This window comes from Microtus ochrogaster, chromosome 4 (assembly GCF_000317375.1).
Source record: "Microtus ochrogaster isolate Prairie Vole_2 chromosome 4, MicOch1.0, whole genome shotgun sequence".
NCBI lineage: Eukaryota > Metazoa > Chordata > Mammalia > Rodentia > Cricetidae > Microtus > Microtus ochrogaster.
Genome location: NC_022011.1, coordinates 29,708,706 through 29,730,892, shown reverse-complemented (window position 1 = coordinate 29,730,892; position 22,187 = coordinate 29,708,706). Strand labels below are relative to the sequence as shown.

Genomic DNA, 22,187 nt, shown 5'->3' with positions numbered 1-22,187 from the left:
GGCCCGCTGGCCCCCACCCGGCCAGGCGTGCGGCCCGCGGCCGTTGGCGACGTTTGGCGGCGGGGCGGGGCGGGGGCGGACGGAGATCTCGCTCTCGCTCTCTCTCTCGCCCCGCGGGAAGGGGGAGTGGAAGCGCGACCGGCTGCGGGAGCTGCAATTACCGTGTGGGCTGCGGAATTCTCGTGGTGTTTGTCGGGGAGATGCGATAATGGCGTCCGTCCTCGCGAGAGAAGCAGCCGCTCTGCGCAGGCGCGGCGAGCACCTCCCCGCGCCCTACGCCCCGCCCTCAGCGCAGGCTCCCTAGGCTCGGGGTTCGAGGGAGGAGCCAGGCAGACAAGGGGCGGAGCCTGCTCTGAGCGCCTCTAGCGCGCGCTTTCACCGACGGACTCCGGTGAACATGCGCAGTTGTCCTCCCGTGGGCCGAGAGTTGACTCCCAAGGCCTTTAATTCCCCTATCGCACCCGTGATTTTTGCTAAAGCAGTAAATTCTCCCGTGAGAAATCTGAGAAATGAACGTCCTTCTGAGGGGGAGTGAATAGATGCTAATGCTGTCCGATGACTACAAATCCCAGGATAGGCTTGTGTGGCGCGATGTATTTTGGGACAGGTAGTCTCCGCAGTTATGATTTGCCTGCTGGGATTTGTAGTTCATCCGGATTCTGGCAGCCGCGTCCCTTCCCTGCCCTGAGGGCTGCTGGGACTTGTAGTGACAGCTGCTCAGATAGACTGTGCGTCTCAAAACCGATCCTACCTACTCGAGCTGAGAGGATCGGTCTCAGACGTTCCGGGCTCGTTTAGTGACGTTGTCGCAAAAGTGATCCTACTCCGGTGTGGGCAAGCAGGACATTGTCGCGGTGATAGAGATTATATGTGACATGCTTATGTATCCTTTAATAGGAGCTTCTGCGGCATTGATGTGCACTTTCTCCCAGAAATGCCATTACTGGCTGTCTCTGCACTTGGTTTCTCATTCACGTTCCTCTCCGGGTTCGCTCCTTCCGCATGTTCGCAGTGAGCAACCCTCCAAACAAGGATCCGGGAGCTATTTTCACTTGGAAAGAAAAACTTGACCTTAAGTCTCCTGTCCCCTTCCCCTGGTGAAAGTCATGACTCAGTGACTCAGTGCAGCCACCAGCTGGGCGACCCTACTGAGTTAACACCCTTCCAGACCTCTGCGCTCGGTCCCGGTGCTGGTCCTGGGATACTTTGCCTCACAATGTCTTGAAGACCTCGACCAGGAACTGTGCTCTTAAAATGAGACTTGTCATTTACAGAGAAGAGAATGAAGTCCAAAGAGGCTGAGAAGTTGCTGGAGGTGGCGGCTGGAGGTGGCGGCTGGAGCCAGGAGGGCAGGCTTTGGGCGTCTTACCATTTTAAGTTGCCCCGCATCCATGTAGAAAGGAAGTTGGCAGCCTAGACTACATAGCAAATTCCAGGACAGCCACATCTTGACGCGGCGGTGGGGTGGGCTGTGGGGTTGAGGAATGCGTAGAAAAGTAGAAAAGTCTCGTGGGAGCAGGCACCATCACCACGGACAGCGTTTCTGTGCTATGAGTCTCTTTCTTGTAAAGGCTTTTTTCTGGTGACCTCCGGCCCCTGGGACTGCAGGATGCAACCTACTTGATGAAGCCACCCAAGTTAGCACACAGGGCAGATATGTCCCATGGACACCTCACAGCTGTATGTAGCCTCCTACAACAACCTGTTTGCTCAAACTACCTCATGAAATTTGTTTGCACCCAGTCTTAGCCAAAAGATGAAGGAGCCTCAGGAAAGCTGCAAGACTCACACCCTGGACTCCAATAAAGCCCTTAGCCTGTAGGGTCCTTTCCTTTTCGCCCACCCAACTATCCGACCTCCAGACACAGTGTATCCCCACGACCTATACAAAAGTCTCTTTACACGTGGTATCCCAATCATTTTGCAAAGTGGTCTCCAACATAAAGATCTGAGATTCCAGCTGAACCAAGAGGAGCTTGGGCAGAGACTCCTGGAGGAACTGCCTACTCCCAGCCTACTCCAGCCAGCTTAACCCTTTAACTGTGAGAATTCTGAGCATGAACGCCTGACTGCGTGGAAAACAAAGTAATGGTGACATCATTCACAGTATGTTCGCCCGGGCACCCTCATTTCCTCCCTTTCACCCATGCCTTTAGCTTTACGTTCTTTGCCATCCCAAGACTTCAAATGCACACAGTGATGAGTGGGCGGTGACGAGCGGGCAGAGTGGTAACAACTAGCCAGCAGTGATGGGGTGAATAAGGAGCCACGGGCCTTAAAATTAGGTCACAATCAGAGATTAAACTAATTAGAGCAAGATTGCGGAACCAGGGTCTTGAGTGTGTGAAGTGTGTGTGTACACACGCATGAGTGTTCATGAGTATTTTTTTCTTTTCTTTTCTTTTTTTTTTTTTTGGTTTTTTGAGACAGGGTTTCTCTGTGGCTTTGGAGCCTGTCCTGGATCTAGCTCTGTAGACCAGGCTGGTCTCGAACTTCCAGAGATCCGCCTGCCTCTGCCTCCTGAGTGCTGGGATTAAAGGCGTGCGCCACCATCGCCCTGCTGTTCATGAGTATTTGTGATATCCGTGCCCCTCGACAATCACCCATCTTGTTTTTTTTTTTTTTTTTTTCGAGACAGGGTTTCTCTGTGGCTTTGGAGCCTGTCCTGGAACTATCTCTGTATACCAGGCTGGTCTCAAACTCAAAGAGATCCACCTGCCTCCGCCTCCCGAGTGCTGGGATTAAAGGCGTGCTTCACCATCGCCCGGCTCCATCTTGTTTCTTTAAGACTGGGTATATCAATAGAGCTTGCAGGGTAGGCTTGCCTGACTGCCTAGTGAGCCCCTGTGGTCCACTTGTCTCTGCCTCCCCAGCTCTGGAATGACAAGCCCACCCACCATGCCTGGCTGTTATACCTGGGTTCGGGGGCTCACGTTTAGCTCCTCATGATTGCAGGGTGTGCTCTTTATCAACTGTGTCGTTTCCCCAATCCTCTTTTCTTTCGATGTCCTGGATTTTACATTAAGTTTGTTTATTCTGTGTGTATGCTGAGGGGCTTGTCCGAGTGCCGTGGCACCTCGTGGAAATGAGAGAAGTTCTCTCCTTCTGCCATCTGGGTCCCAGGGATCAAACTCAGGTGGTCAAACAGATAGCTCCTTTTTTTTTAAAATATTTATTTATGTATACAGCATTCCTTTCATGTATGTCTGCAGGCCAGAGGAGGGCGCCAGATATCATTACAGATGGTTGTGAGCCACCATGTGGTTGCCGGGAATTGAACTCAGGACCTTTGGAAGAACAGTCAGTGCTCTTAACCTCTGAGCCATCTCTCCAGCCCCAGATAGCTCCTTTTTTGAGACAAAGTTTTGTTCTGGAACCCAGGCTGTAGCCAGCTGAGAGGCTGGGTGACAGGCCCTTCTGTGTGCCCCAGGCAGCCGCTGCATTCCTCCTGTGTGTCCCAGATCTTCAGCAGCAGCCTAGTGCCCACATGTGCCTGAAGATCTTCTGCTTGGCTGCACTCTTAGCTGCACCTTCTTTTCGGTTCAATCTCCTCAGTACTGATGTGGGATGGGCTCAAAATCCTTGGCATCCTGGCCCAGCCTCTTGCCAGCTAGGAGGCGCTCCTGACCCAGGCCACTACTCCAAGCAGTTCCCCACATCTACAGAAAAGAGACAAATGCCCCTGTGTAGAATTCAGCTTAAAATAAAAGGAATTTATTTGTGCCAGCAGGATGGCTCACCTAGTAAAGGTGATTGACACCAAGGCGAATGGCCCAGGACCTGCATGGTGGAAGGAGAGAACTGACTCCCACAAATTGTCCTCTGACCTCCACTTGTGGCTGGGTAAACATATGCATGAAATAAATAAGATGTAATTTAAGTTTTGTTCCATTTTGAAAATGAACATATTGATTATATGACTGAATGTAAATAAAATTAATAAAGGCAAAAATTAAAAACAATACAAAATAAAAAGCACAATTCTGTTCCTCCTCTCTCTCTCTCTCTGTCTCTGTCTCTCTCTGTGTGTCCTTTATTTTCCTTCCTCTCTCCTTCTCTCTCCCATTCCTGAGCCCACAGCCCACTCACACTTCATCCCAATCATCCAGGTTTTGTAGATCTAAGACCTGAAGTCTGTGATGTGATACTTCCCCATACTCTCCCAGACTCGAAGCCTAAAACAATAGTAACGATGACATTTCTTCCATACCTTCCCGTCCCTGTGGACCCCTTTAAGAAAGGCTGCTCCAAGCAGCATGGCCAGGGCCACCAAATACACCGTGTCCCTATGTGGACCCTTCATGCATGAAAGGGACACTGTTGGTGTTGGTGGCAAACCTCTGGGCAGAGTCCAGGCTTTCACCCGCTACACAGCATCCTACTTCAGGAACTATATGTGGATCAGGTGGGGTCTATGCTGTGGGTCCAGGGCATCTCCAGCCACCTCGCCTCCGCAATCAGATCATCCAGCCGCAGCCCCCACTTAGCCACTGTGGCTCCACCCTCCTTAAGCTCTTGAACCTGCCCTCTTCTTCCACCTATGTGACAGTTCTGTGTCTGTGCTACATGTCCCCAGAACAGGGTCAACACCACAGGGAACGGGGACTTCACCCTCGCCCATCCCTCACATCCCTCCTGGTGCTCTTGGGGAATCCACGTCAAGTTTAACTCTCTGGCAAGCTTGCCCAGCTGTTTATCAGTGACCTGAGTGGCCTGTTCCCAGCCAAGGCCACTGGTCCACAGTCGTCCACTCCTGACCTGGGACAGGCAAGAGTTGAAATTTAACCACTAGGTTCAGAGGTTTTGATGAGTTCCTAAAAAAAAAAAAAACACCAGAGGTGTACCCCACTCCACCCCACTCCACTGATCAAACAAGAGTGGACGGTGGGGAACTGTCACACTATGCTCAGAGCCACGAGGCTGGGGAGAGGCCCCCACAAGCCCTTAGCCATCCTCAGGCACATGGGGCCTCTCTGTGCCGTGAGGGCACAGCTCCAGTGCTTCCAGCATTCCTGTGCAGAGAAACGCGGCAGCTGTGCCCGTAAGTAGACCCTTAGGCTCTCCCAGGAGTGGGTTAATGTCAGCGCAGTCCTTAGGATGGCTTTAAGAGGGAACACGGCCCAAAGCAAACTGGCTTCCGTCCTGATTTGTAAGGTGTCTCTGGTCTCTGGTGGCCCTGAGTGAGGCACTTCACTCTGGTCCGAGGTAAAAGAGAGGAGAGGCGTGCTCCAAGCCTCCACTGGGCCTAAGGCACTTCCTGTAAAATGTGTGTCCTGACTCAACACTCGAGCTGCCTGGCCTAAAGACTTCAGGCTTCTGCGTTTGGAAGGGCCAGGCCCCAGCCCTAAGTGTAGTCAACAGGTGACTTTAAAGAGGTCACAGCTTTACTAAATGCCCTGCCTCCCTACGCCTCAGTTTCCTCATCCACAGGACAGGCAAGATGGATGCTGTCTCCAGCATCTGGCAAGAAGCACGCAGGTTCTGCTGTTCATCCCAGGGTACCCAGCAGCACACAGCTCTGTCTGCAAACCCCAAGGGAACCAAAGGAGCACCCAGGCCTCCAAGCCTGCTCCTGGCCTAGCAGGAGCTCAGGCCTGAAAGGATGACAAAGAGCCTGGGTGATGAACGTCATCCCCCGGTGGTCCCAGCACAGTGTCCAGACTCTGGAGGCAGGAGCTACTCAGAGATGCAGGGAGTAAGAAATCCAAGCCGCCCTCCATAAACCAGCTATTGTGACCCACGTATCATACCCCCACCCAGGAGGATCTAGGGTGGGAACCTTGTCACCCCCTCTCCTTTTCTATCCTTTCAGGCACTCCTTTTTAAAATATATTTTTATGGTTTATTTAACTTTATTTTATATGCATTGGTGTGAAGGTATCAGATCCACCAGAACTGAATTTTCAGACAGTTGTTAGCTGCCAGGTGGGTGCTGGGAATTGACCCTGGGTCCTCTGGAAGAGCAGTCAATGCTCTTAACGGCTGAGCCATCTCTCCAGCCCCCCAGGCACTCCTTCTGGGTCCCCAGGTGTGTAGTACCTTCTGAGACCCTGTTGGAGACTGAGAACCCAGCCCTGACCAGACTCCCTGTAAGGCCGGCCACACTGGAGGGGGTACACGCACTTAGATTGCCACACAACCTGCACCAGGGCTGTGGCCTGGACCCTCTTTATAGTCTAGCACCTTCCAAGACCAGGTGCAAGTAGAGAAGGATTACCCATATCCACAGAGCAAGGAGGGTGGGAATGGCTGCGATCTCCGCTAAGGGTCTGTCTCGTGACTCTCTTCCACTCTGTCTGTGAGGAAATGTCAACGGGAACATATTCTGAGACTCCTGTGGATGATCACAACTGCTCTAATTCCAAGATGGCTGTAGTCATGTCACACCCAGAGGAACTTACACAGCTGTCACAGAAGGGTGAGAGATGTATTTACCACTCTAAGTTGTTAAAGGGCAGATCATTGTTTCCAGTCAGCAAGCCCAGATCCTGTTCTACCCAGACACACACTGTGGGCAAGCAGCTTTTGTGGTGCTGGAAGCCTGGGCCCTGAGACTCTTACCTGGGGGTAAGACTGGCAGAGCCAGAGGCTCACAGATCCACCCTCTGAGAGCCAAGGGCCCACTGCCCTGGGTTTTATAAGGCAGAGTCTTCTGGCTCCAGGCTCCAGGCTCATGGCTCTGAGGTTTAACCCCAGCACTGGGCAGCTGCTGCAGTCCTTGGCTCTAACAGCTGTGAGAAGCATCAGGCAGCTGTTGCTAGTGTTACTATTCCAGAATGTGCCTGGGGGGGGGGGGATCTTCAACCTGGGGCAGAACTTAGTGATACAGCTGTCATGCCTACAGGGTCTGAAGTTTGGCCCTTAAGGTTTGACAGCTCCCTGGAAGTCATCTGGTGACAGCGGTTGGCAGGTTCTCACCTTCCATCTTCATAAGGTCCAATGCCCCCCACCCTGCCACTCTCTGAAACTCTTCAGCTGTCTTCTCAGTGCTTCTGTGTATGATTGTACGCATGCGTACACATCAATACTGCTGCCCCCAACGACGGCCTCTTCTGTCTCCTCTTCCTGTGACCTGCTCAGCCCAAAGACGAGGTCCTTGAGAGAAGCCTTCTCCACCCCACCCTACCCTACTCCACCCCTGAGCAAGGTTTCACTGTGTAGCCCTAGCTGTCCTGATACTCACTCCATAGACCAGCCTGGCCTCTCACTCAGAGATCTGCCTGCCTCTGCTTTTTAAGAGATGGGATTAATAATATAATTAATAATACTTCAGCCAGGATTGCGATTCCGCTGCTAGGGCCTGATTCTGTAGCAGCAGCCTGGACTCAGGCCCTAGTCTCACCATGTTGGCGGGAATTCTGTGCCTGCAGGCACTGGCTCTGTTGCTGCCGCTAAAGGTAGCTTTAACTAAATCTCTACTGTTCTGTTTATAAATAAAACTCAAGGCTGGGGAGATGGCTCAGAGGTTAAGAGCATTGCCTGCTCTTCCAAAGGTCCTGAGTTCAATTCCCAGCAACCACATGGTGGCTCACAACCATCTGTAATGGGGTCTGGTGCCCTCTTCTGGCCTGCAGGCATACACACAGACAGAATATTGTATACATAATAAATAAATATTTAAAAAAATAAAATAAAATAAAACTCAAGACTCAAAGGCTGAGCTGGAAACCTGCTAACTTAGAGAGGCTGAAGAGCAACTAACAAACCTTCTCTCCTGGCTGGTGTCTCCCAAAAGCACGTCCTTCTGCTCTGCCAAAATAAATAAATAAAAATTTTTAAAAAGCCACTCCAAATCCCTCCCCATTACTTCCGGTGTGTCTCATCTCCTCCAGGTGCCCTCTGAGACTCAGTGGTTACTTTCTGTCAACTAGTTGCTAACTTAGCCTCCTGACCCAAGGTTAATTTTATTTAATTAACATAAATGCTAACTCGAGGTTCACAGTGTGATTGAATATCCCCCAACACTATGTAGACCAGGCCGGCCTCAAACTCACAGAGATCTACCTGCCTCTGCCTCCAAGAGTTGGAATTAAGGTGAGGTCCAGCAGGCCGGAGCATGAGGCCAACTTTACCTAGCACAAGCCTCATCTTGCTCTGAGAGGTGGTCCTATGAGGCTAATGTGAGTAAGTATTTGAGACTCATTTCATATTCAGGAGGCATGGACACTTTGGATGCACCAATGAGCAGCTCCCCATCATGTCCAATGAGCAGCTCCCCCTCACGTCGCCGCGGCAGATGCTCTGCTCAGTACAGATGTTTCCCTCTTGGTGATCTCATTTACACAGCCCAGCAAACGGATCCGAAAATATCCACGCTTCTCACACCTTGAGTTTCTGAGTCAGGGAAGCCTGAGACGCCAGGCTGGAAGAGAGCTCTGCTAGGGCCTTTGGACACGCCTGCATGTGGTTTCAACTGAGCCTTCTGCAGCTGTGCTAAACACCCATTGCCCAGTGGGAAAATCAAAGGCATGGTTTGTAACATGTAAATTCTTGAGTCTCTCTTACCCCAGACGTGGTCGAGGTCCCTGCCGCTCCAAGGCCCTCTTAATAGAGCACAGTATCCCAGGCTTGGGGACCCAGCTGGCCTCAAGCTCCCAGAGATCCCCTTGCCTCTGCCTCCTGAGTGCTGGAATAAAAGCCGTGGGTGCCCATGGTTCCCTACTGGGTCTTTTTCTCAGAGCTGGGTCTCGATGCTTCATGCCTGCCCTACTGACCCTCAGTGAAGGTATCCTCTCTGCCTCCAGGGCACCCCCTCTGGACTGGTCCTGTCTCCTCACTGGGAGGCACCCGGCAGTCTCCCATCAACATTCAATGGAGGGACAGTGTGTATGACCCACAGTTGACACCGCTCAGGGTCTCCTATGATGCGACATCCTGCAGATACCTCTGGAACACCGGTTACTTCTTCCAGGTGGAGTTTGACGATTCCTCTGAGGAGTCAGGTGAGCCTGGACTGGGATTTAGGGGCTGGGGTCCAAGCAGTCAACCTTTGAACCTGAAATGTTCCCCTAGGCCGGAGCACCTGAATACCTGGTCCCCCACTGATGCCTCTGTTCATTGAGGTATAGAGAACCATTGGGAGATGGGGCCTTTCTGGAGGAAGTAGGTCACTGGGGCAAGTCTTAGGGCCATATATTATCCTCAATCCTTCCCTTTCCTCTCCTTACTCGTGTGTGTGTGTGTGTGTGTGTGTGTGTGTGTGTGTGTGTGCGTGTGTGCATGCGTGTGCATAGAGAGGTCAGAGATCAACCCCAGGTGCCATCCTCAGGAGCTGTCCACCTTGATTTTTGAGACACAGGATCTCTCTCTGGCCTGAGACTCACCCACTAGCCTAGGTCAGCTGGCCAGGGAGCCCCAGCTCTGTCTGTTGTCACCTCTCTAGCACTGGGGTTACATGTGCAAGCACTGTGACTTGCTATTTATGTGGGCATTAGGTCCCCAGGCTTGTGTAACTGAGTCGTCTCCCCAGCCCCTGCCTCCTTTCTCCGGTGTCTGCTCCTACCGTCACAGAGCTGCTCTGCCCTCCTTCCCCGACACAATGGACACACTCTCCCCTCTGGAAACCGAGAGCCAATGTAAACCTGGACAAATCTTAAGTTGCTTCTGGGAGGTGCTGGGTCTCAGGAATCAACAAGTAACTAACACAGCGGCCATTCTTGTCTTTCATGACGTCACAGACTCAGCAAAGAAGGAGAACCTGGGCAGGGCTGGGAGGTGGTGCTCACCTAAGGGGGAGAAAGCATGTCACCAGCAGTCACCTGAGTCTTGACGCCTCGGGAGGACAAAACCAGAAACAGAGTAGGGTCCCTTCCCATGCCAGGCTGAGGAAAAAACAAACTAGTTAAGTTTGGTGAGGGCTGGGCAGGGGCATAAGAGCCACACTCCGCAGGTTTGCAGCTCTCTTTGATGTGGCCATTGCACGCTGCACCTTCAAGTTCCAGGGAGCAGCATCTCTAGCGGTGGAGTCTCTCGGGAGAGCATCCTCAGTCACTCTGAGGGCCTGTCCTGGCACTACTGCCTGCCACTGTTCCCGTCCCTCTCAGTCTCAGACCCCTGATTTCACCCCACCCCCACCCCCACATACTCCCACCCCTCTTTAAGACAAAGGTATGCAGTGGCTGAGATCAGCCCCACCTCTTGACTTTGACCGCTAGACCTTCCAGCTTCCACCTCCACCGTGCTAGAGTTCTGAGCCTTTCATCTCGGGTCTCTTTCCCAGTGAGCTGTTTGTTGTGTTAGTTCAAACCTCTTTTGGTTGCTCACTGCCTTAAGCAAAGAAGAGGGAACTTAGATGGCTCCAATTCAGAGAAGTCCAACAGGGTCCAGAGTGACAAATGCCTCCCTGGGTGGACTTCCTGGAGGTAACAAAATGAACTGCCTCGGTTCAGCGCCAGTTTCCAACCAAACGGCTGGAGAAGAGGGCTCTCTCCAATTCTGGCCACTGCCCAGTGTCCCACTGCTGGTCACCAAGCAGGGGTGACTCCCACCGGTATGTTGCCAGTGTGAGGGTGACCCTGACCTGAAGCAAGATGTGCACAAGAGAAGGGAACGTAGCCCCCCACAGGACCTCAGGGCATGGCTCCCGGAAGTGGGAAGGAGTCTAGAAAGCCAGCTCCTGAGAATCCTCACTCTCTTACCCCAGCTGACCTTAGCTCTTCCATGACTTGATTGCTCCAAGCCCCATGACCCTTCCACTTTGACCTCAGCCTGACCCCACCCCTGGCATCATCACCTTCCCCATATGGATCAAAGGGATGCTCCCTATCCTGCCGCAGACAGCAAGAATCTGAGTGTCACGCATCATGTAGACTGGCAGCACATTCTTGGCTCGCATCCATCCAGGCCGGTCTGCTCTTACTGTGTCCCCCCCTGTGGCTTCTCTGGCTGAGCTCAAGTTCCCACGTTCCTCATTCTCTTGTCTTCTTCATTCATCTCCATTGGAAATCAGAAAGAGAGGGTGGGAAACATCGGGAAGGGAGAAAGGGAGGAGGGGAGAGGGGATGGGGATGACACCACAAGAAAGTTTCCAGTCAGAATCAGGAAATGACTCTTCCATTTAAAACAAAACAAAGCAAAACAAAATAGACAACAAACAAAAACTGAGGGAAAAGGAGGGAAGACAGAGGCCTCTCCTGAGCAGACAGTTAAGTTGGGGGTGGGGGAGGCACATGGTCTGGAGGCCATTTTATGTAAAGTGTGATTCTCTGGGTCTCAGTTTCATGGTCAGTGCCAGCAACTGTGGTCACATACCCGCAGGGGGCACAGAACAGTTGCCCAGGGAATCAAAGAAGGAGCCAGGAACTGTTCCGGAGGTAAGGGATGTGGTCTCTTATAGGTTGTCATTGAATCATGAAGGGCTATGAATCATGGAAGCAGATAGAGCCTGTGAATGGCTGAAGACCCCTGGACTAAAGGCCTTGCCAAGGGAGGCAACAGAGAAGCTGTAGGGAGAAAAGTTTGGAGACAGAGGGCGTGGGGGCGGGGTTGTCACACAGGACATAGCAACCAGGGAGCCAGCGCCCCATGGAAGCTACCCGGTGGAGGGGAGCAGGAGATGGTGTTTAGAGCAGCAAGCTGGGCCTTGGGGAGCAGAAAGGGCAGAGTGTGCCCCCATCTACTTATCAGTCGGGGGTGTGAGAGGCCAGTCAGCCCTCTGGTCAACCCTCTGCTGCTCCGTTACTGAAGCTGCACCCTGGCTCCATGGAACTGGAAGGAGGGATTGAAAATGAGGGCACCTGGAACCCCGCCAAAGGATTAAGCATTCAGTACAGAACCTCTTCGCCCACTATGGTTGCAGCCAAGTGCTGGCTTCATGCCCTCTGCTAGGCTGTCCAAAAGAGGGAATGCCAAGATGCAGGAAGCAGACACTAGCCCGGAGCTCAAGGGAGCTTTCTCTGACCATAGAGAACTTGATCACTAAGACACATTCAGTCAGTTCAAGCACCTGTGTAACAGTGACACCCGAATTGCTGACGTGAACTGAGGTCACTCTGTTACAGTCCTGGCCAGAAAGAAAACAACCAAGAGAGACGCTTCGGTTATCAGAACATGGAAACATAGACTTGGAAGAATTACATTTCCCCCCAGGAATTCACAGTGGAATGGAAAGGCTGAATCCTGGTGTCGGTCAGAAGACGACCTCACCTCCCGGGATGGTTCTGACACCTGATTCCAGTTAGCTTCTCTAGCTTAAATTATCCCATTTCTCTTTAACTACACTTTGCCTCTAGGCTTTTAACCTTTCTTTGTTCTATATAACTTTCTTTTCTTCTTACTCTGCAGCTGACTGGGTAGCTGCCCCTGGCATCCTCATCTTCATCTCATCCCTCTCTTCGCTAGGTTTCCTCTCCTATTTATTCTCTCTGCCCACCAGCCCCAGCTAGTTCTCTCCTGCCTAACTATTGGCTGTTCAGCTCCTTACTCGAGTGATCAGGTGTTTTAGCCAGGCAAAACAACACCAGGTTTACAGAGTTAACCAAATACAACATGAAAGAATGTTAACACATCTTTGCATCATTTAACAAATATTCCACAGCATAAACAAATGTAACACATCTTAAGCTAATATTTCCACTACATGTCACCAAAGCCAAGACACATTAGGCAGCTTTATTCTTGAGGGTGCTGCCCTTGGCCACCACAGACCAGGCTCCCCGGCCACGTGTCTGGGAGTTTGAAGTTACAGATTTCACTTCTGTCCACCAGGGGTCACCAGTTGCACATCAGAGAAAGAGCCTGCCTGTTAGAATAAACTGAAAGGAAGCATGAAGCACCCAGATAAACCAAGACTCAGACCTGGATAGGTGACCTGGAGATAGGGCAGTAAGAACAGCAATAAGAAATCGTGCCGGGCGGTGGTGGCGCACGCCTTTAATCCCAGCACTCGGGAGGCAGAGGCAGGCGGATCTCTGTGAGTTCGAGACCAGCCTGGTCTACAAGAGCTAGTTCCAGGACAGGCTCCAAAACCACAGAGAAACCCTGTCTCGAAAAACCAAAAAAAAAAAAAAAACCAAAAAAAAAAAAAAAGAAATCCTTCCTTATCTCTGTGATCAGACTGGTGCTTAGCCCAATTGTCATCAGAGAGGCTTCATCCAGCAACTGATGGAAACAGATGCAGAACTGTAGACAAACATTAGGTGGGGTTCAGGGAATCCTGACGAAGAGGAATAGAAAGGATTGTGGGAGCCAGAGGGGTCAAGGACATCACAAGAAAACTCACAGAATCAGCTAACCTGGGCTCATAGGGCCTCACAGAGACTGAACTGACAACCAGGGAGCCTGCATGGAACTGACTTAGGCCCTCTGCAGGTTACAGTTACTGTTACTGCTATAGTTGTATAGCTTGGTCTGCTTGTAGGACTCCTAACAGTGGGAACACTCTTTTACTGGCTTTTGGGACCCTACTCACCATACTGGGTCACCTTGCCCAGCCTCGTTACAGGGGAGGTGCTTAGTCTTACGGCAACTCAATATGCCATGTTTTATTGATACTCGTAGGAGACCTGTGCTTTCCTAAACAGAAAGGGAGGAGGAATGGAGGAGGGATTGGTAGGAGAGGAGGGAGGGGAAACTGCAGCCGGAATGTAAAATAGACAAATTTATATTTAAAAAAAAAGAGAGAGAGAGAAAGAAATCCTTGCTTGTATCGCTGGTCTCTGCAATGTCTTCCAACAGACCCAGATCCTAGCTAGGTGAGGGGCCTGCTGGGAGCATCTCCAGTAGATAGAAGACTCCAGGGACCCCTGAGTCTGACCACTGGGGTGTGGATTGATGAGCTCAAGATGCTCCATGAAGTTGAGGAGAGAGTGCTTGGGGGGCTCCCTTCTAATGGATGCTGGCTTCTTCCTTCCTACCTGCCGGCCTTCCATCCTTTTTGCTTTGTCTCCTTCCTTGGTGTTTTGACTGGGACTCACTATGTGACCCAGTCCAGGCTCACACTCAAGATATCCCTCCGCCTCCAGCCTCCTGAGAACTGGGATTGCAGGTGTGTGCCACCATGCCTGGCTCATAACGCATGTTTGTCTGAAGCCATGTCTGACAAAGTCTGTACAGGAAGGTCCTACCTTGGGAGAAACCATGTCTCTTTCAGGTGCTGTGTTAATCCCAAAGATGGGAGGAGACAGACTATCAACCCAAATCATCATGGCCAAATTAATTACAGCAAGTAATTAATTAAAGCGAGCTTTTTGGTTCGTGTACACTGGCTGCCACCTCCTAAGGCGAAGTTCAAAAAGTCAGCATTAAATATGAGAAAGACAAGGGTTTTTTTCTTTTTTTTTATTGATTTTTATTGAGCTCTACATTTTTCTCTGTTCCCCTCCCTGCCTCTCCCCTCCCCTTCAATCCTCTCCCATGATCCCCATGCTCCCAATTTACTCAGGAGATCTTGTCTTTTTCTACTTCCCATGTAGATTAGATCTATGTAAATCTCTCTTAGGCTCCTCATTGTTGTCTAGGTTCTCTGGAATTGTGGTTTGTAGGCTGGTTTTCTTTGCTTTGTGTTTAAAAATCACTTATGAGTGAGTACATGTGATAATTGTCTTTCTGGTTCTGGGTTACCTCACTCAAAATGATATTTTCTAGCTCCATCCATTTGCCTGCAAATTTCAAGATGTCGTTATTTTTTTCTGCTGTGTAATACTCCATTGTTTAAATGTACCATATTTTCCTTATCCATTCTTTGGTCGAGGGGCATTTAGGTTGTTTCCAGGTTCTGGCTATGACAAACAAAGCTGCTGGCTGGGCGATGGTGGCGCACGCCTTTAATCCCAGCACTCGGGAGGCAGAGGCAGGCGGATCTCTGTGAGTTCGAGACCAGCCTGGTCTACAAGAGCTATTTCCAGGACAGGCTCCAAAGCCACAGAGAAACCCTGTCTCAAAAACCAAAAAAAAAAAAAAGAAAAAAGAAAACAGACAAACAAAGCTGCTATGAACATAGTTGAGCACATGTCCTTGTGGCACGATCAAGCATCCTTTAGATATATACCCCAAAGTGGTATTACTGGGTCTTGAGAAAGGTTGTTTCCTAATTTTCTGAGAAATCGCCACACTGACATCCAAAGGGGCTGTACCAGCTCGCAATCCCACCAGCAATGCAGGAGTGTTCCCTTTTCCCCACAAACTCTCCAGCATAAATTGTCATCAGTGTTTTTGATCTTGGCCATTCTTACAGGTTTAAGATGGAATCTCAGAGTTGTTTTGATTTGTATTTCTCTAATGACTGAACATTTCCTTAAGTGGAAAGACAAGGTTTTCATAGCTCAGGGGTTCCAATTTTCCAAATGGGGAGAAATAGGTGGGATTGCGGGAGCAGAACATAAGAAGCAATGAGAATAAGGTAATCACAACCTAGGTGGCCATCTAACTTTTTTAAACAAAGTTGCAAGACGGTTACAAGCAACTTTTGGAACAAAGACATGATTGCCATTCCTGGAACAGTCTGTTCAGAACCATTTGTGGTTAAGGTTACAGGTGGGGCATTGCTCACTGCTTGAGAAACAGGTTTAATCATAAACCAGAGTGAACCTAGTTTGTCTTTACTATAAGATACCTTTTTTAAAAGTTTATTATTTCATAATTACACACACATCTCTAAATTTACTTATTTTTTATAGTATGTACATTGGTGCTTTGCTTGCATGTCTGGATGAGGGTGTCAGATCCCCTGGGACTGGAGTTACAGGCAGTTGTATGCTGCCATGTGGGTGCTGGGAATTGAACCTAGGTCCTCTGGAAGAGCAGCCAGTGCTCCTAACCACTGAGCCATACTTTAAGCCTAAAATGGAAGCAGGCTGGTTCTTCAACTGTAACCTTGATTATAACATTATCATTACTGAGTAACGTTCTTAGTAGTCACAGCAACAGTGAGTGGCTGTGGGGTGCCAAGTCCTTTGGGACACCAGGGACCTTGCGTTTGTTTGCGTTTGTTCTTTCCTTTGTTCCTGTAAGACAAGTCTTCTTCTTCTGCAAATGCCACCTATGAGATACAGAGAAGACACCTCAGTAAAACCACACTCCAGCTGATCTTAGCTTGGCCTGGTGTTCAAGTCTGGGTTCTGTGTGGCTCAGCACTGGCAACAGCGGTTAGCCAGCTGTGGCTTGCCCTCACCTAGACAGGATCAGGAGCAGAGAAGCTTTGGCCTTGGCAACTGTTGGCACAGGTTGGCAACTGGTTAAATTCGGAGGTGGCATGGAACGCGCTACCCTTCGCAAGATCCTCTGCTGTTCCTGGTTCTGACTAACAAGAAGTTTCCCAAGCTTCTCTTATGCTAATCTTAAGCCCTAAAGCAGCTACTGTTCCTGCCAAAAGTCCACTGTGTCCTGAGAAAAGACCCGAATTACAAATAGGTGGCTATTAACAGCGGCTGTTGTTACCGAGCGAGGCGACCAGTCATCGCTGGGCACTCTGAGCATTGAATGTCACTTGTGATTTTACTTGGAGAGTCTGGCTGATGTAATCGCCCAATTTCATCTTCATGATCTCAGAAGTATCTGCTCTCAGAGAACACAGGGTGACAGGTAGTCAGGCCTCAGTGGACAAACCGTGCTGTGGGCAGTCTGGGGGCTGAGACTGGCAAAAGGCTCTATTTCTCAAGACTCAGTTTGCCTCTTCTCTTAAATAAGTCACTGTGTTATCATTATGAAAAGTCAGTTATACATTGTTTTATCTGATTCTTTAGCCTTCTCTCAAGGAAAGTAGCAGTGCTTGACTTTGAACTCTGCAACCAAAGTCAATTGCTGAAGTGTTTAATAGGATCTGGGGTCAACAGGTCACCTGAAACACATGCTTTAACGCCTAAGTTTCTGGTTAGTTTTGTGTTATCTTGATATAACCTAGAGTCCTTTCAGCAGAGAGAAACTCAATTGAGAAAACGCCTTCACCAGATTGACCTGGTACATTTTCTTGAATGACGATGTGGGAGGGCCCAGCCCATTGTGGGTGTGGCCACACCCTGGACTGCTGGTCCTGGATTCTATAAGAAAGCAGGTTAAACAAACCATGGAGAGCGAGCCAGTAACCAGCACTCCTCCAAGGCCTCTCCATCAGCTCCTGCCTCCAGGTTCCTGCCCTGTTTGAGTTCCTGTCCCGACTTCCTTCAGTGATGGGCTGTGATGTGGAAGTGAAATAAACCCTTTCCCCCTAAATCATTTATTATCGTGCTGTTCATCAGAGTCACAGAAGCCTGAGACTCTGTGTCCTCATCTCAACGGTGGCCTTCTAGCGTCTGTCCTATAGAGTTGTCCCTTGGGAAATACCCAGTTCCCTACACAGTGTCCAGCCTATAGCTTGTCGTTCAGTCACCTCACGGTTTGTGCTAAGTGTTCACCACTGACAGCTAGAAGAGCTGGAGACCAGAAAACAAAATACCGGGGCAAGGAGGTTTGGCCAGTGACACTTGTTCCCAGCTATCTTACCCCAGACACACATGAACGACTACTGTCCTATTTCCTTGAAAGCTTCCTACATGCTGGACAGTATACCTCCCGAGGGACTCAATCCTTACTGGGACTCTACTCTTGAAGAGGGGAACCAAAGCTGGAAGGCATGAAGAGTTAGGCAGGCCAGGATCATCTCTGTAGAAGGGTTCCAGCTAGAGCCCTTGTGCCTGCAGACCCAGACAGCGGAAAGAGCCATGAAGGATGCCTTCCCAGTCCTGAAATAAGCACACTTGCCGCTTGGCTGTCAGGGCTAATTTTAGAAACACCGACACAGTGAGAGTTTTCTGTTCCAACTTGAAAGGGCCCCAGCCTGCTCCTCTGCGTGTGTGCATTCGTGAATGATGAGGCTGCACTATGGCCGCAATGCACCAGACTCAAAAATGCTCCAAGATCTGAGTCCCAGAGATCCCCAGATTTCTGGCCTCTCCCCCATGACTTTGCTTTCCTGGAGCCTCTCCTGCCCAGTGCAAGTCACGTGGTCACTTTCCTTAGCTGGGAGACATTGAAACCCCACTTGCCTTTCTACTGAGCCTCCTGGGCAGGCCACCAAGTACTCTCTCTTCAAACACCCTTGTCTTTTGTCCAGACAGGATGTCACTGTGTAGCCCCAGCCAGCCTTGAACTCACCATGTGGACCAGGCTGTCTTTGAACTCTTTTTGTTGTTGTTGTTGTTGTTGTTTTGTTTGTTGTTTTGTTTTTCAAGACAGGGTTTCTCTGTAGCTTTGGTGCCTATCCCAGAACTAGCTCTGTAGACCAGGCTGGCCTCGAACTCCCAGAGATCCGCCTGCCTCTGCCTTCCAAGTGTATCTTTGACATGGAATAACTCTGTCGACCAGGCTGTCTTTGAACTCTTAGAGATCTTCCTGCCTCTGCCTCCAGAGTGCTGAGATTAAATGTGTGCACGACCATGTCTGGCCTTCCCTTATATACTTCAGCCTTTGGGGTTGTTTTTCAGTGAGGTTGCTTCATCCCCAGTGCAGAGTAGTCCCCATAGAACTAGCAAGGTCCTTGCTTAGATATAAATGATGCCTCCTGGTTGGTATGAGAGAAGAGTCACCACTTCCTGTCCCAGAGGGTCCCTAGCACCTTGCTGCCCTTCATCAGGCCTCCCACCTTTGAGGGGCTGCCGTGTTTCACTGAAGCAGACAAGACCTCCAATTTATAGGGGCTAATTTGCAAAGGGTCTTCTGATGTTGTCAGGGAGAGTGTGGAATCAAAGCCTGGCCCCCGTTGAACTAGGATGATCTTTAGACTTTATCTGTCAAAGGGCCATGATTGGAGTTCAGGTCCCTTTCTATTCTAATGGGGTGACTTTCTTCTCCTCCAAGTCCAGGTGGGTACTCAAGGATGGTCCTGGAAGACAGGAACCTGGAGCCCCTTCCCTCTGCCTCTGACTGTATCCTGGTCATCCCTGCCCCCAGGAAGGGAGGGTACGGGTGACTTTGTGACAAGGATTTTTGGTACAGGCCTGGTAGGAATGCAGCTGCTCCTTCTTTGGCATCATCATCACCATTTTGGTGGAGACCCTAGCATGTCACCCCTCCAGTGAAAGCTGCCCCTTTTGCATGTACCCCAAGAAAACCAAACAGAATCCTGGAATGTAAATTCCGCTGAGATTTTTTTTTTTTTTTTTTGGTTTTTCTCTGTGGCTTTGAAGCCTGTCCTGGAACTAGCTCTGTAGACCAGGCTGGTCTCGAACTCACAGAGATCCTCCTGCCTCTGCCTCCCGAGTGCTGGGATTAAAGGCATGCACCACCATCGCCCGGCTTCCGCTGAGATTTGCCTTGACCCTTTCATCCTCCGACCAGAACCTCAACACCCAGTGTGTAACTGGCATCCACTGGTCAGACTGTCACTCACTGGGGAGAAGACTGGTTCTGGGTATTAAAAATTCCAGCTGTAATTCAGCAGTGAGTGTGTTGTGTACGTGTGTGCACGTGTAGAAGTCTGAGAAAAACTTCTCGAATCAGGTGTTGTTCCTCAGGAGCCATCGACCTTGCTTTCTGGTTTGGTTTGGTTTTTAGAGACATGGTTTCTCTGGGTAATGGTCCTGGCTGTCTTGGAACTCACTTTGTAGACCAGGCTGGCCTTGGACTCACAGAGTTCTGCCTGCCTCCGCCTCCCGAGTGCTGGAATTAAAGGCGTATACCACTATACCCTGCCCAGACTCAGATATTAAAGTGTTTGCAAAGCAAGCACTTTACTGACTGAGCCATCTCTTTATTTCTTTGTCCTCGTCTGTATATTTTTAAAAACTCTTGTTTCATGTGTGTGGGGTTCTTGCCTACATAATGTGTCTATGCACCTTTTGTGAGCCTGGTGGCCATAGAGGCAGAAGAGGGCATCAGACCCCCCAAATATGGAGTTATGGATGATTGTGAGCTGCTCTGTGGGTGCTGAGCATCGAACTCCTGGTCCTCTAGAAGAACAGCCAGTGCTCTTAGGTGCTGACCATCTCTGGAGCTAGGTGATAACAGCACAAGTTTTAAAACTGGATGAGACTGATGACACTCTCAAGTGACCGTCTTGTTCTGGAGTAAGGAGATAGTAAGATTGTGCCAGCCCGGGGCCTGTTCAGAAGCTGGCAGAAACACAAGCTACCTCTGTCCTAGTGTGTGGTGTGGTGCTACCTGTTGCAAGCTGTTTCCACGGGGGAAAAGCAAGCACACTCCATCAGCGGGTGGCAGGAGGGGCTCAACGGCATCTTCCACCCAACATGGCACTGTCCCTGTTTGCCACTCTGTGTTCTGGTCAGCCTTTGACACAGCCTAGAGCCAGCTAGAAGGGGTGTCACTAGAAGGATAGTTCAGATGAGACTGGCCTGTGGTCCTGGCTGAGGGGGATGCCTTTGCCGGCTAACTGATGTGGGAGGGTCCAGTCCATGTGGGTGGTCCCGCTTGCTAGGCAGATGGTCCTGGGCTGTCTAAGAAAGCCACCTAAGCATGATCCCGAGAGGAAGCTAGGGGGCAACGTTGCTCCATGATCTCTGCCGGGCAGCTGAATGGAAATATGTCACCAGCCGGAAGAAAGGTGATTAGTCACCTGGAGCTTGTCAAATGGGTTCCCAGCCCTACACTGAACAGCAGTGACTTTGTCTCCATCCAACCCCAGGACAGCAGAAAAGCAGACGCAATGACACCCCCCTGTAATCCCAGAACTCAGGAGGTAGAGGTGAGAGGATCAGAAGTTCAAAGTCAGCCTCAGCTACACATGAAGTTCAGCACCAACCTGGGCTACATGAGCCCCTGCCTCAGAAGGAAGCTCTTGGAAATCGTTGTAGGATTAGCACATCTCAGAAACCCCACCCGTGTCTATGTGTGGCACAACCTGCAGGGACTCAGGTTCCTTACTGCCATCCAGTAGCTGTGCTCAGGCGCCGTCTTTGCTTATCCTAGAGTTTACTAGGCCCCTGCTGTGGTAGGCACCACTCTCGGGCCTAGGTAGCCAAACCCAGGCCAGGCTCACCTTTCACAGACCTCCCTGTCTCGGTGGCCAATGGGGGGGGGTGTTTCTGTTGCCCTCGCCCCCCCAAACACTCCCCTCTCCGCACACAATGTTGAGCCCACAAAAAGCCCAGGCACGAGTGTCCCTTCTCTTGTTTCCAGGGATCAGCGGTGGGCCCCTGGGAAACCACTACAGGCTGAAGCAGTTTCACTTCCACTGGGGAGCAGCGAATGCGTGGGGCTCGGAGCACGTGGTGGATGGCCACGCCTACCCAGCTGAGGTTTGTAAATGCCAACAGCACAAGCATGGGTTCTCTGTCAGGCCTACTACAGCGATCATCGCTCCCCCCTCCCACCCTACCCCAACACACACACACACACACACACACACACACACACACACACACACACACACAGTTCCTAGACCTAAAGGATTTCCAGAGACCTGGGGCTGCCTCTGTGCCAATTAGAACAATAGGAGCAGCTGGAACAGCTGAATCATGGTCGCCTTGTCCTGGGGTGGAGGGCAGGTGCGGCAGGTGTGGACAGAAGAGACAGGTTTTGAGAAGTCATGTAGCTCGCTGAAACTCGGTGCTCAGCTGTGGGCTCGCTCCATTGAAGGACTAGTGGCCTCATGTCCACCTAGAACGAAAACCTCCACAGTAGGATCTCCTCTCCCCTTCCTCGACTCCCCTTCCTCTTCCTTCCCATCCTCTCCTTTCTCTCCCTTCTCCCCTTCCTCCTCCTCCCTTTCTCCTCTTCCCCTTACCTCTCCACCTCCTTCTTCTCCTGCTCCTGCTCCTCCTCTGCAGAGCTGGAGATGCCACCCATCCTTGAGCCACACCCCCAGCCAGAGATCATCTTCTCAAAGGCCATATTTTCAGCATCCCAAAGCGGGGCCACCAGAGAAAGTTAAGGAAAAGAGCATTAGGCATTGGTTCTGAAGTTGTGGCAGCCAACAGGCGGTGCCTGGAAACCGCCCAACATGAAAAATTCCCAACACAGAGAGAAATGGAGAAACCAAGGGGTTTCCATCTCAGCTCTGGAAGGGCCAACTTGCCGTATTCACATTGTCAATCCTCCGTCTACCCCTCCTCTCTAGGTGTTGCCTCTGCTGCCCCTCTCATCTCTGTCGTCCCCCCCCCCGCCCCATCCCTCTGCCTTCCTCCGCTCACCTTTTCAACATATTGACTTTCCATTTCATCAGCTTCTGGTCGTAGAAGTGAACTAGAGTCAAAGCCGCCGATGACGCCTTGTTCATTCCGAACTGGCAAACACTGCCACTAGAGGGCGCACAGTGCCCC

General features: G+C 50.7%; 2 protein-coding genes, 1 long non-coding RNA gene and 1 pseudogene across 9 annotated transcripts in view; 1 reads left to right on the top strand and 3 right to left on the bottom strand.

Annotated features, from left to right (window-relative positions):
• Positions 1-244, bottom strand: part of Banp (BTG3 associated nuclear protein) — a 72,637-nt gene extending 72,393 nt beyond the window's left edge. For all 7 annotated transcript variants that reach the window (XM_013354941.2, XM_013354956.2, XM_013354946.2 and 4 more), the window contains exon 1: positions 162-244. The gene's annotated coding sequence lies outside the window, so the exon portion shown is untranslated. The remainder of the gene's footprint in view (positions 1-161) is intronic.
• The window catches only part of LOC101997794, a 13,317-nt pseudogene extending 12,313 nt beyond the window's left edge, over positions 1-1,004 (bottom strand).
• Positions 1,005-4,889: 3,885 nt separating this feature from the next.
• Positions 4,890-22,187, top strand: part of Ca5a (carbonic anhydrase 5A) — a 27,291-nt gene continuing 9,993 nt past the window's right edge. The window contains exons 1-3 of the mRNA XM_005345787.3: positions 4,890-5,041; positions 8,745-8,942; positions 21,046-21,164. Coding sequence (XP_005345844.1) covers positions 4,903-5,041; positions 8,745-8,942; positions 21,046-21,164 — 456 coding nt within the window. The 5' untranslated portion in view covers positions 4,890-4,902. The remainder of the gene's footprint in view (positions 5,042-8,744; positions 8,943-21,045; positions 21,165-22,187) is intronic.
• LOC113458515 lies at positions 15,727-22,136 on the bottom strand. The gene is made up of 4 exons (XR_003378877.1): positions 22,059-22,136; positions 21,653-21,744; positions 21,329-21,525; positions 15,727-15,976 (listed from the first exon to the last, which is right to left on the bottom strand). It is a non-coding gene; the product is annotated as an uncharacterized LOC113458515 (long non-coding RNA).